The sequence below is a fragment of the Coffea arabica genome, chromosome 2e (genome assembly GCF_036785885.1).
Source record: "Coffea arabica cultivar ET-39 chromosome 2e, Coffea Arabica ET-39 HiFi, whole genome shotgun sequence".
Classification (NCBI taxonomy): domain Eukaryota; kingdom Viridiplantae; phylum Streptophyta; class Magnoliopsida; order Gentianales; family Rubiaceae; genus Coffea; species Coffea arabica.
This window is the reverse complement of record NC_092313.1, coordinates 16721356-16736477: the sequence shown is the minus strand read 5'-3', so window position 1 is coordinate 16736477 and position 15122 is coordinate 16721356. Positions and strand designations below refer to the sequence as shown.

At 38.1% G+C, this 15122-nt stretch overlaps 1 protein-coding gene across 1 annotated transcript; it reads left to right on the top strand.

Moving 5' to 3' along the window:
- Positions 1-8861: 8861 nt before the first annotated feature.
- Positions 8862-12087, top strand: LOC140036762 (polyol transporter 5-like). Its single transcript, XM_072079365.1, has 3 exons — positions 8862-9145; positions 9441-9803; positions 10760-12087. The coding sequence occupies exons 1-3, from the start codon at positions 8992-8994 to the stop codon at positions 11830-11832; spliced, it is 1590 nt and encodes a 529-aa protein (XP_071935466.1). The 5' UTR covers positions 8862-8991; the 3' UTR covers positions 11833-12087.
- Positions 12088-15122: the final 3035 nt, after the last annotated feature.

Sequence of the window (15122 nt, the reverse complement as noted above, 5' to 3'; positions counted from 1 at the left end):
ATGTTTGTAAATCAGATCAAGTAGCAATTAAGTGATGAGACGGTGATCGGAAAATTGTTCAAGAATACAAGAGACGTTGAAGTCCGGTCAGCAAGAATGCAAAGTCTAACTTGACGGAGACCTGACGCGGCCATCCTATTAACAAGAGAATAGGTGCATTATTGTGGCTAGGTACGATTGAGCAAATGAAGGGCATCTTGTGACCCTGTCGTCAACCATCGAATCCCCGAAAATTGAGGCCCATATATCACACTATATGTTATGTTCTTCTTCAATGATCGACTGGCATTCAACAAACAATAATTAAAAGTTGCTTGCCAAAATGCCAGCGGTCATTGTTGAAGGAGACTCGTGCAATTGGGTCAAACTCGATCGATGGATGAATTCAGTCCGAATTCAGATTTTGATGGCACGTGAAGTGGACTATTTTGCAACTTAATATGCAAGTTTTATTTACCTCCTGGAACCCACAGCAGAAACAAGATATGGACGTTTTCTTTTAATACTACCATCAATGGTATGAAAGCTACAATGATTAGTACTTCATCTTTTTCTTTTTTCTTTTCACACATGAAACAACCAATAAATTAACATTAACATATGTACGTCATACTCTACTATGGAGTCGGCACTTGCAGAGACTACGGGGCAATTAAATTAGATATATAATGAAGACATTATTGAGTACATGACCCCACGAATTACATTTTTGTGTAAGAAGCTAAAGAATGATATGGATGATGCAAGTCTAATCCTTTTACGACTTGGGACTTAGAATCATGTTGTTATTATTGCCAAAAGAAAAATTATTATTATTTGCTACAGATCATGCAAGACCTGCAGCAAGGCTGCTGCTAAAATTCATCGTTGCCCAATATTATATTATAGGCAAAGTGCATATCTATATCGTGTGAGGTAGGGCAACCTTGTGACTGTTTGTCCTAACCATCACTGTGTCAATTTCTGTCCCACTTTTTATTATATTGTTATTTCTCCTTCATAAATATCATATTTTAATTTTTTTTTTTTTGTTTCTTTAAGATCCAATAACTATTAACTGAGTAATACATAAAATTTAACGAATTCAAAAAATCAAAATGCATAAAAAATGAGTTTTTTTAATGAATTTTATAAATTTTCTATTATATATTACTTTTTTGAGACTATTGTATTAATTTTTTACTTAATTAATAGTTATTGAATCTTAAGGAAACAAAAAAGAACTAAAATATGATGTGTATGAAGGAGAAATAGTAATATAATAAAAAGCGGGAGAGAGAGTGAGACAGAAAATCCATTGCGGACTAAAAGATACGTCAAACTTGATTCTCGTAATTAGCACTCGTTCATAATTTAGAAGCTGATCTCACCGGGCTTGAATTTTAAACCTGGATTATTCTTCATTGATCATTGACGTTCTAATAGTCACCAGATTGAGCTACATTTTGTCTTCTACCTGACTACATTATCCTTACGTATACCAAACCTACAGGGTGTAAATAATAATACTATATGCCCACAAACATGCAGTGAAGTGCTCAAGATCAAGCAGGCCGCCTAATCATTAACTCGGGCAAATTTCCTACGTACGTCCTCAGAACTAATCATCAAAATGGTACTGCATATTTGTTAATGCAGAACGGATATACAGTTCATAATTGTCCTTGCAGAACTATAATCTATATGGGGATTGGCCATTTCCTTTTTCTTTCCCCCCCTCTTTAGATGTCAATTTACAAACGTCCGGATGAATCTTTTGAATTACTACTTCGCATCTTCAAATCCTACAAGAAACCAAGAACGCCGGCCGGCGGCCTAATAATTGTTCTCTTTTACTGTGGTATATTTTGCCAGTCAAGACTGATGATTTCCACTGGACAGCATTCTCTCTCTGTTACGTTCTCCGACAGCTCCTCTTGGAATGAGGGGTCAAAGATGCTTGTCGCTTAATTATTTGCAATTGCACAGATTGGCGTTTTAATCAACCAACATAATCAAGGATCGAACAATACAGCTATGAGCAACTGTTATATCCTTCCCCCCCTTTCTTTTTCTGCTGGTGCAAGCAGATGATCCGTTATCCGGCGGCTTTTTTTTCTTTAATTATAATTAAAAGATCCATTTATAAAAAATTACTACTATGTTTGTCCAAACACGGAGGCAAACTTAGCTTACACATCTGTCCAACGGTTGTTGACAATTATTATAGAGGGAAGTTTGGATGAACATGTCTATATATACATACATACATAATGTAAGAAAGAATCTTGGGCAGATAATCGTTGAAGTTGGCACAAAGAAGTCATTCCTGTCTCTCTATCTTTAAAAAGTCAGTAGTAAGTAGCGCAAGTATTTTGTTTTTGTTTTTTTTTTCTTGTTTGGAACTTCCGTTTCAAAATTTAGCATCACATGCAGCATACGGAGTCTCTGGTGTGTACGTATGAATCGAATGTATTCTCATACGCAAACTCAAACGTCTACCTCCATTAAAGCCAGTCAACAATAGCGTCAAAAAGGCATATATATATATATATATATATACATATACACACAAATATTTCCAAAAGGAAGAATAATTTTTTATGATGGTCATCAGCTTAGACTACTATTGCTCACAGTCACATTAACGAGTAAACCTCTGACGTTTCTTGTGTGGACTCCAACTCCTTTAGTCATTGCGAAGAACTGATGGTCCTTCTTACACTCGCGTTATTAAATTAGTTGTAAATTTGTTGCGAAGTAGGGTAGCAGTTAGTATTCGTATCTGTTGATCTCTCAGTTTCTGTTCTGTGAGTTGCAATTCAGCCGTGCGAGCGTTACCTGGATCCCAAGTGCTAGATACTAGGGTAGAATATTCCTGGACCACGCGTGCATGCACGCATGTCCAGGAAAATAAATCCAATCAATTGAATTGTATTTCTTTTTTTTTTTATTGTTTCTTCATTTATGTATATATATATATATATATATATATATATATATATATTAGGGTGGGACGTAAAGATTTCTCATGCTTTGTCTTTTTTTCCTTTTTTTTTCGACACAGGGGTGTCTGGGTCAATTCTTACGGGGTCCGACTAATCCCCTGCGACTCGGGAGAGGAGGCCCCACTCCACACCGAACACGTTAATAGCGGGACTCGAACCCTGAACAAACCAAGAAGGTCGTCATACCCTAAGGAGGAGGAGCGGACCATTTGAGCTATCCCACGGGGGCTCATGCTTTGTCATTATGTGATTTTTTTAAATTTATATCAATGTGTAGTGCACCTGTATGGTCTGATAGTAATTCAATCTCAATTGATTTCTTTATGATTCCAGTTAGGCCTCCTCTTAGACTAAGATATAATAGAATTAGAGTAGATGGTGATAATGAACTTAAAAAAAAAAGAAAAGGAAAGAGTGAGAGAGAATTCAACTCTTCAAAAGAAATATACTAGTTGTTGTTTTCCATACATGCGTATGCTCGATCGCAAAAGTAGAAAAGCCAGAACGCCTTTTTTCCTTTAAAAAAGCTAGAAGTCGTGGCCTAGCACATACTCACAAACTCACGTGGACCATATACATAGATGACAAATTTTGTGGAAATTGGAACGTGGGGGTCCACCAATATTGCAAAGCCCATCATTGTTGACTGCAGAAAAGCTTACGCTGGTATCAGTCTGGATTTGGACGGAGCTGAAATGAAATCTGGGCATGAAAATGAAAGCCTGAATGGGCCAGCAGTTTGATCGGCTTATGCAGTTGTGCTGTGCTTGCTATGGGGTCACTTGTTTATAGTATATTTACTTCTACTTCTGCTCTAAATTATTCTAAAGGATAGGATTCAACTAGCCTATTGAGAAATTGATGGAAATTGAATCATCATCGAATTAGACGAATATACTACGCACCCGTATGAATTTAAATCACTTAAAATTGACGAGTCACATACAGTGGTAGGTGGTAAGAGGCAAGGTTTGGACCTTTGACCTCCCACCCCACCAAATACTTGGGTTACGTAGCTAATCATTGACAACACGTGTTTGACTTTACTGGAGAAAGAAGGAAAAATATTAGAGGGTTACCATCTTGTTTTTGTTTATAATTTCAAAAACCTCCCCTAAAGTTTTTAACTATTTCATTAGCTGCCTCCAAATTTTAAAAATTACAATAACCTCCCTTGAGATTTATTATCTTGTAACATTTAGATCCAATTAATAATTAAATAGTGATATTAGGAGAGACAAGATAATATGATTCCGCCATTGCCCCTCATTACTATATTGTTTAATTAATCTAATACTAGTCCAAACATTAAAGAAAACACTAGATTTTATTGTTTATCATTAGAGATTAAATTACATGTGGCATCATAAATAGTATATCATTTTATATATTTCACTTAATGTAAGATCGAAATCACTCTTTTTAATCACAAACCCATTGTCAAACATTATCAACAACAAATAATAATAAAAATGTGTAAACAAAATATTATAAAGAGAGAATTTTAATACCATAAAAATCTCAACAACTAAACTTAATTTATTGACAAGAATATTTATAATGTTAAAGTTTATTCTGTATAATATTTTGATTGCAAATTTTTTGATTATTTTGTTGTTGATCATATTTGATAATAGGTATGTAACTGAATAGAGTAATTTTGATCTTATATTAAGTGAAAATTATAATATAGCATACTATTTTTTGATACTGTATGTGATTTGATCCATAATGATAAATAGCAGATTTTAGTGTTTTTCTTTAATGTGTAGGTTGATATTAAATTAATTAAATTATGTAGTAGATCAAGGGTAATGATGAAATCATATTATTTTTTTAGTATAATATCACGTTTTAAGTATTGATTGGGTCTAAATGTTACGAGATAATTAACCTCAAGAGAGATTAGTGTAATTTTTGAAACTTGAAGGAAGTTAGTGCAATAGTTAGAAACCTTAGGAGAGGTTTCTGAAATTATCCCTTAAATCTTTACATCACATCTTTGTGGTAAACAAATTAGAATAAGTAGGGTAGAGTTTTAGATGATAAGGTTGAGCAATCTATGTCGTGCTTATTTCTGGACCAGACAAATTCTGCAGTAGACCTGCTGGATAAATGAAGCAACAACAGGCGAAGGCGGATAAGCAGCCAAACCAAATATTTGTGGTGCCGACATCTCCACACCAATTTATGGAGCATATATATACATGAAATGACATATTAAAAAATATGTTGTAAGAGTTTATATGGCAAGTGTGTGCGCCTGCATGTTAATGAATACGTAGAGGCGTTCCTGCAACTCCCCTAGTTTGTGATATAGTTCCAATGGTATCACATAAGTATTAAAATTAGAGGTTAAAGTAAAGACAATGAAGGGCTTGAATTTGCTTTAAAAAAAAGAAAAAAGAAGAAGGGCTTAATTTTTTTTTTTTTACATTTTTTGGGTTTTGTAGGCTACTTCAACACTGCGTCTGAATTTTGATTTCGTTGCTCGACCAGATATTTTTCTTAATATAATGATTTTTTTTAATCATGGGTAATCATTCAGTTTCTCAAATACTTTTTTTCCATAGACAGAAGAAACACACGCATACTTAATTTAACACGAACGCAGAGGTAACGCCAAACACACCGGCCCAAACGAGCAATCTAAAAACTTACTGACCACAATTGTCGAGTCACCCTTGGTACTGATGACGAAGTTGGATGCCTTTTGACCATTACTTAACCGGCCAACAACTGCGGTCCGACCAAGGCATAACCTTACTTTGAAAATGCACTTACCCAGACGAATAATACCTTTCATTCACATCAAGAAAGAGCGTTTGTACACAGAGGATAGTATTGACCTCATATTTACACGTATATATTCCTATATTTATTTACACAAACAAAACAAAAAGATTAATCTCAATTCAAGACATACAACTGAGAGGCATGCGGTATACCACACTCGAGAGCAAGGCACCGGTTCTGCTGATGCGAATCTGCCCTCTTAAGTCATAACCGGCTTCTGCATTTTAAGGTTAACGCCGTACATATCGTGGATGGGGCCTCACTCCACACCTTTGATTTCAAACAAGTATATGTCTTTGAATGTGAATGACTCCGGATAAAGGTATAAATAAATTACAAATAAAATATAAATAAAGTGCATTATAGTGTTAAACAAAGTCAAAATCACCATTTTATCCACAAAAGGAGTAAAATGGAACTTGAGAGGCCCCGCATCTAACTCTTTAAGGCTGTGTGCGGTTTCTAAATTACTACTACTGTCTGTGCCAAACTTCATCCTAAATAGTAACTTCGTATCCAAGAAGGATACGAGTTGAATCGAACTCGAGTATCACCATATTCGAACTCAATTCGACACGCAAGAAGGATACTCGAACTCAAACGAATAGTATTATTAGAATTCGAACTCGAGATCGATACATTGCTCACAAAACTCGAGCACAACTCTATGGGATTCGAGTCAATACGAGCCTTAACAAGCTCGAGTTAGAAAGAATTTGAGATTTCACTTTGTTTGACAAAATTTGAGTGAAAAGACATTATTGACCTTCAAAAATTTCATATGATTTGAAACATTTCATAAATTCAATCACTCTTATGAGCACAAGGATAATTTCATAATTATAATACATTAAAGAATTAAAATTAAAAAACTTGATAAGACTCGACAAGTTTTCAAACCATGTTGTTAGATACCCGAACTCGACTTGTTAGACCTATCAAACTACTTGAACTCGGTCAACTTGAGTCAAAATTGAGCTTTTGACCGAGCAGCTCGGTTCGATTGTAGCTCTATCCCTCCTTGCAAGTTGTAACCCTGGCTTTATTGCAAATTTACTTGCTATAGTATGTGCAGATTCATTTGCATGTTGGTGCATTATATCACAAGCAAATGGATACATACATGATTGTGATATGATCTACCTACGGATCAAGTCCATATCAAAATAAAATTCTTATTTTTGACCTATCCCCATGGTAACTTGTCTTTGGCAAAATAAAGTAACTATCATCTACTAAAAGTTTTAAAACCAAGACAGTTGGATTTTATGTCGACAGTTTGTGGTTGTATCAAGCACATTTAATTTTTAATACTAACTCAGTACTAATTAAGTTTTGGTTTCTTTGCTCTCAAGTCTCAGACCCCTGTCTTTCCTTCAAAAAAAAAGAAAAGAAAAGTCTCGGTCCCTGTCTCTTCCTTTTCTCATCAAATTAATGCTTTTCCAAGATAATTATCAAATTCACAAAAAAAAAAAAAATTACAATGAGGCTGACAATCATGCTCATGATGTGAATAACAAAGATAATGACGAGGAATGATGGAGATGGAGCTTATTTTTGCATTGGCCGCAAAAGGAGTATCAATTCAATGTTGATAATGCATCATTTGCACCATAAACAAACTGGAAAGAGAAATATTAGGAATAACTAGTATGTGGCTCCGAGACTCGGCATGGTACGGAGAATCTAGCTAGCTACAAATTCTCTTGCGAATTGCATACTGATTAGGAGTTCATTTCCTCCACTCAGTCGGAAGCTTTCTCTCTAATAGGGGAAAGATTAGCATAAACACAGATACATCCACAATCATACTTCTTCAAGAGAGAGTAAGTTCTAAAGTAAGTTTTTTTTTAAAAAAAAAGGAAGAAGAAATTCATGGAATTAGAGCCTACGGATCCGGCACTGATGGTTTATCATTAAAGCTGATCGTATAGAGCCACAAGGAAACCACCAGCCTTAGACTGGTGGCCACCACCAAGCCTTTAAGGCTTTGGTGGGGTGGGAGGCAGGGGTTCGAACCTTGCCTCCCACCAAATTGCCACATTGTGTGGTTTCGCCCCTCATGGGCAGCTCGATTGGTCACAGCACGTCTTCTTAGGAGCTGGTGTCCAGTGCCCGCAAGAGTTCAAGTCCCGTGGTTATCGTGTTCGAGGGATGGAGCCTCACTCCGGCCTCGTAAGGATTGACTCGAACACCCACTCTGTCAGCCCAAAAAAAAAAAAAAGTATAGATCCACAAGGAAAGCAATCTTCCGGATGTGGTTAAATTCAGTCCCTACTCACCAGCCCAATTGCTTCTTTTTTTTTTTCTGGAAAAATGGATTTATACGAATGACACGAATAATTCACTTAAATCTACTTACTTAAATGGGTTTAAATGATTATCCATTTTAAGTCATAAATTTTTTTTCTTAAGCATCCATATCCATTTAACATTGGTTTATTTAGATGGATAAATAAATTGATATGCATCCATTTTGCCCCCTCTAAAATTTATACCACTAAGGCCGAAATTCTTTGTCGGTGGTTTAGTGCAACTTAAAAGAAACCCAACGTTGACTTTTCTTCCATTCGCGTTGTATGAGGTCCACTTATGCACTAATCCAAACATCTCCCATAGCACATATCAAGAGACATATGGGTTTGCACAAGGTTAGGCTAAACTCTTTACTTTACAGGTTGTTGTATTTAGATATGCAGCATCAAAATCTTCCCTAACTCCAATAAGACGGGGGAAATTATTTGGATGAACAATGATGCTGCATGTGCGAGTGTTAGGTGCTATGCTGAATTGAAAATACAAGGGCGTACCCAAATTATAAGCCCACGTCAATTGGATACGTAAAGCTAAATGACACCCGTACGATTTGCTAGGATTACGTGAAGGAGGAGGAAGACTAATTGACCATTATTTTCCAATCAATCAATCAATAATTTCCAGTATGTGGTGTAGGAAAAACAAGCTCCCAAGTTGAGACTCAATCGAGTGGGGTGAAGTGTCCTGTGCTTTGTCTCTTTCACCCTCCAGTACTTCTCTATATAGGCCCCTCGAACTTGGGTACCATCCTTTCAACTCAAATGCCCATGCCCATCATCATTTGAACATTGGGCAGGCAGCATTCCCCCTTCTTCTTTTTTCTCGGGTTACTTAAACTCGGGTTCCAAACTAGTATATTTCTAGAGCTACTCTTTTTATCTCTTTCTTCCAAATGGGCACCCGGAAACCTGCAGAGAATGATGTGTTCTCCGGCCAAACCCCAAAAGTTATCGCAGACTTCGACCCACCCAAGAAACCTAAACGAAACAAGTATGCCCTGGCGTGTTCCTTTTTAGCATCCATGACTTCTGTCTTGCTAGGCTATGGTACGTGTTCCTTTTTAGCATCCATGACTTCTTTTTGGGGTTAACAACTACAATACTCGTCACATTTATCTACTTGCATTTATAATTAATAACTGTACGTGCAAATCAAGTGCTACTATTACACACACAAAACAAACTTAACTATGAGAACTTTTACTGCTTTATAAATTTACAATCAGTTCGTGCACGGTTCATTCTGCTGTATAATAAGTGTAATTTTTTTTTTTTTGGGAGCGAAATATAAATTTTTCTAACTGTTTTGTTTTTGTTTTGGGTTTATTTGGTATTCATGCAGATATTGGAGTAATGAGTGGCGCAGCAATTTACATCAAAAGAGAATTCAAGCTAAGCGACGTCAAGGTTGAAATCCTGGTAGGCATCCTGAGCCTCTACTCTCTCCTGGGATCAGCTGCTGCGGGGCGGACTTCCGACTGGATTGGCCGCCGGCTCACAATAGTGTTTGCTTCTGCTATATTCTTCGCCGGTGCACTCTTGATGGGCTTCTCCACCGACTATGCCTTCCTAATGGTTGGCAGGTTCGTTGCAGGCGTTGGAGTCGGTTACGCTCTCATGATAGCTCCCGTCTATACAGCTGAGGTCTCTCCGGCGTCGTCCCGCGGCTTCCTTACTTCCTTCCCTGAAGTCTTTATTAACGCCGGTGTGTTGTGTTCTCTTTAATAGATACTATACCTGATTTGCATAGTTCACTAGAAATAGATAAAAAATGGTGGAGTAAAAAATGGAAAACAAAAAAAAAAAAAAACCTCAGGAGTAAAAGGTTAATTATACACATGATAATTGACTTGTTTGACGCAAGCTATTTTTCTTTTTTCTTTTTTTTTTTTTGTCTTTTATTGATGCATCGGTATTGGGCATGCACGATACAATACTGACAAGTAACACGTTACCTGTTAGGATTAAGTACGTTTCTTCTGCATAATGAGTTGCTATCCCTACCAAATTTTAAAAATATAGAAATAAATAATACGCTACATTTTCACGCCACCTGCCAGCCCGTCACTGATTCCCTCCCTTGTTGAATTTAGCTTCTACAAGGGATAGCGGTCGTAAGATAGCAATTCTACATATGGGTCCACACTCCACATAGGGGTTAGCCACAAACCAACACCTTTGGAAGTTGAACAAATATTCTTAATTCCTAATCCTTAATCAAACCAATAAACCAAATGATGCGTTAATCTTGTCTTGCTGTAAAGACTAAAGAGAGCAACGGTCAAACATCAAATACCAGATCGATCCGCGGGAACTTAAATTAGATCACCACGGAAGGAGAAAAACTCTTAGTTTAAGAAGGGTAAATGTTGTAAATTCATACGGTGCGTGGTGCATCAGTCTGCTCTGACGATGGTTTAGTTTCGTTAGATTTCTTCTATTCAGAAGTAAGTTAGATTAGATTAGACGTGTCGTTACGAAAAAATAAAAAAAAAGAAGGGAAATGTTGGGTTGGATATAGCAAGGGGAATGGATTGGGTTGTAAGTATTGCCTAAAAAAAAAAAAAAACTCTGAATTTAAAAAAGTTTGAGATTTGAATCTATCAAAAACAATAGCAAGGAACTACTAGTAGTAACTCATCAGTGGTTTTTTGTCGACAGGCATATTGCTGGGCTACGTATCAAATTATGGATTTTCCAAGCTCCCACCTCACTTGGGTTGGCGTTTTATGCTGGGAATCGGAGCAGTCCCGTCTGTTTTCCTGGCCTTAGGAGTCCTGGCCATGCCCGAGTCACCCCGTTGGCTGGTCATGCAGGGTCGGCTCGGCGAAGCCAGGGGAGTTTTGGACAAAACCTCGGATTCGTTAGAAGAAGCGCAGCTGAGATTGTCCGACATCAAGGAAGCCGCGGGTATTCCCGAGCACTGCAACGACGACGTCGTGGCGGTCTCTAAAAAAAGCCACGGCGAAGGAGTTTGGAGGGATCTGCTGGTCCACCCCACTCCATCGGTCCTTCACATTTTACTGGCGGGCGTTGGTATCCATTTTTTCCAACAATCCAGCGGCATTGACGCTGTGGTTTTATACAGCCCCAGAATATTCGACAAGGCAGGCATAACTAAGGACACTGACAAGTTACTCGCCACCATGGCCGTTGGATTCACCAAAACGCTGTTCATCTTGGTGGCTACATTTTTCCTGGACAAGGTCGGACGGCGCCCGTTGCTTCTGTCCAGCGTCGCCGGCATGATAGGCTCGCTTGCACTTTTGGGCGTTGGCTTGACCGTCATTGATCATTCGGACCATAAGATGGTGTGGGCCATAGCATTGTGCCTGATCATGATATTAGCCTACGTCGCGTTCTTCTCGATCGGGCTGGGGCCCATAACGTGGGTCTACAGCTCCGAGATATTCCCTCTGAGGCTGCGGGCTCAGGGATGCAGCATTGGCGTGGCAGCGAATCGGGTGACGAGTGGGGTCATCTCCATGACTTTCTTGTCACTATCCAAGGCGATTACTACAGGCGGGGCCTTCTTTTTGTTCGCCGGAATCGCGTCGGCGGCCTTTGCGTTCTTTTATACCTTGCTCCCAGAAACGCGGGGTAGAACCCTCGAGGAGATGGAAGAACTGTTTGGAACCTTCTTCCAGTGGAGGACGAGAATGAGAGAGTTGGAGAAACAAAAGACAGGGCAGCAGCTTCAGATGGGAACCACCGCAACTGCTGCCAAGAATTAGAGAATTAGCTTAGCTTCAAAAATTAGTTACTATCATCAGTGGTGCTAATGCTACAGCACCGGATAACGTTTGGGGTCTCTCTGATGTAATTTGAAAGCATATAAATATGAGCCTCGTACCAAAAAAAAAAAAGGGGGGGTCCTTTCCAACACAACTAAAGTCATGTATGAACTATGAAGTGAAGGCCGCAAAAGAGAAAAGGGTATGTATTTTCAGATTTTACCCAGCTAATAAGATATAAAGTTTTTTTTTTTACATAGTAAATAAATAAATAAAAGGACGGTGGATCTACTTTTGTTGACGCATGCCCTATTGCAAATTCTAAAGTGAATAGCATTACCAGAAGTGGTCTTTGTGCTAATGAATGTCGAGACTTACCAGAAGAAGAAGTGGAAAAAAACCAAAAGCAAGCAAGTGGCGGCCGGCGGGGTGGTGTTTTTGGCTTTTTGGTGTACAGTCTCCAACTGCAATTGAGGAGAATATGATTGAGGCCTGAGGGATAGCGTAACATGTGGCACAGCTGTGTTAGTTGGCTCAAAAGCTTAGTGGCAGCAAATTTTTTCAGCGTACAATGGTTTACTTTTCAATTCACACGGTGCCAACTGCAAACTGGAGCCTCTCGTACTAATCTTGATCAGGAAAGCAACATTTTGTTGTGTTATAGTTGGACCCATTTTCTTCGTTGGATCCGCTGGACTATAGAGTCCCCCGACGCTACTAAAACTCTAAAAAGTTAACCCCCAGCCAGTGCGCGCTCTCGTGTTGTCCACGGCAACTTTTCCAAATTTTGTGGCCATTCTTTTTTTTTTTTTTTTTTCCGTTTCCCCTTCTATTTTATCACCTGAATAGAATATGCTCTAACTCGTAGTATTGGCTTGTTTACGAGTGCACCCAAGTTGAGACGAATTCAAACTCGAATTTAAATGAGTAAATATTCTTAAATTCGAGTTCGACTCGAGCAAGTAATATATAAGTTTGAACTCAACTTGAATGATTTTGAAGATCCCTGCGAGCCATATCTAGTTTGAGCTCTCGAGGGTACATTCGAATCAAGTCAAACTTGTACTAGTTCGAATGAGTAAGGATTCTTCAGTTTGAACTCGACTTGAGCAAGTAGCATATATGTTCTAGTTCAACTTAAATAAACTCGCGGATCCTTGCAAGTCATGGCGAGTTTGAGCAACTCGAGCTCGATTTTTTAGTGATAAATTTAACAACTTCTACACCTATAAGTGTAATTTCATATATATTATTTTTAATTAAAAAACCTAATTGTCTGAATAAGCTCGTCGAGCTAGCACTCGAGTCTCCTTCTCAAAGGCTCGTGCTCGACTCGAATTTGACAAATGAGTTGCTCGAGCTCAGCAGCTGTTGATCGAGGTGTTCATGAGTAGCTTGCGAGCAATTTGAGTATATAGTAGCCCTAGGCTTGTTTTCGTCAAAGGCCTTGCCGTTCTAAACTCTATTCATCTGATGTTGGCAAAGTCTAACTAATTATTTTGCTATCTTAAAAGTTCAAAATCCTAATTGATTGTAGAGACTAATTTCAAGTTTTCTACAATGATTTCTTTCTATCATCTCGAGCACAAACTTTTGACGAGTCTATATAATAGACGTGCATATGATGGCTTTAACTTAACAGAACGTTCCAATAACCATGATAAAAGTTAAAACTGCAAAAAAAAAAACCCAAAACAAATGCCTCACGGAAATTTAATAATTGCAGGCAGGTGCCTAACAAGGCAAAAGGGTCTAATCATTGGGTTTAGTCCAAGGGCACTTAAGAGTCTTTTCAGGATTCAAGTCCTACGCTTGACAGTTGGGAGTGGAAGGGTTAAAAAAAAAAAAAAAAAAAAAGGGACAAAAGGGTCTTGACCTTAGGCTTACACGACTAGAAAATCGAGTATTTGGTTCTTGTAGCACCCAGCCTGTACTACATACAAGATCATTGGCAAGTTAAATCAAAGGGTAGTGAAATGTGAATACAAAAAGATGGAGCCTCGTCAAATGTATAATCAACCCTTACATGGTAAAATGGTTCCGGGTGCTATCGCTTTTGGCATCCTGTAGATGCAGTCATGCTCACGTCAACTAATAAGCAAGTTCATGCGGCTCTGCTTCATACTTCATGGACGATCTGTAGGTTTGCTTGGAAGCATGTTTTTTAATTTTGAGACCTTTTTTTATTAGACAAATTTTTTTTTTAACAAATTTATGTATAATAACTCCTATAGACACTCCAAAAATTTTCAACTATACACCTCAAAGATACTAAAAAACACATAAAATTTTTTCCTCCTTTCCTTTCTTTTCCTTCATCCTCCCCACCTCAAACCACCATCGCTTGTCGCATCTCCACCAGCTAGTACCGCCATCCTTTTCCCACCTTTTTTGCTCTTTCTCTCTTTCTCTCTCTCTCCGTCCTTCCCTCCTCCTCCACCCCTTCTCTTCACCACCTCCTCTCTTGACCTCCCTCACCTTGCTCCACCTCCCTATCTATCTCCTCCTAGTCACGAGACCTCTGGCATCACCAAGAGGCACTGCCTTTTGTCGCGCTACCAAAAGGAGGGGGAAACAAAGGAGGAGCTAAGGCGGGATGAGAGAGGTCGGGAGAAGGGGTGAAAATGGAGAGAGAGAGAGGAGAGGAGGGAAGAAGGAGGAGGGGGAAAGAGGGAAAAAAAAGTGGGAAGGATTGGTGATGGTGACAGCTAGGAGTAGGTGCGCTGAAGAGAGAAGGAAGAAGGGTTTGGTGTGGGGACGTAGGAGAAGATAGAAGAGAAAGGAAAAAAAGAAAAAGAAAGAAAAGGAAAAAGTACAATAAAAAAAGAAAAGAAGAGAAAGGAAAAAATAAAAGAAAGAAAAAGAAAAAAAAAAGGAAAGTTTTTAATTTTTCTAAACCCAAATACACAAAAAATTTTCTGCTAATTCTACAATAACGTTTCAGTATTACAAGTTGATAGCAATATTAATCAAATGACTGGAGTATCATTAGTTGGACTTTCGAATTTCACATTTTGAATATTTAATGATTTATAAATAAAAATTGTATACAAGTATATTTTTTCCAGGCCGGTTCACTTCTGCAAGTAAATTTAGGCACGCAATCAAACTTATTCTTAAAATTTCAACTGAAACAAATATGGGTCCGTCATACCCATCGTTTTTGGGAGGGAAGCCAAATTAGTCCCGAAAATTTATACAGAGACAAATACAGTCGCCAACGTTTTAATTGTGACCAAAAACAGACAATTGATAGAATACAGGTAAATTATGTTACTCAAAGGTATACC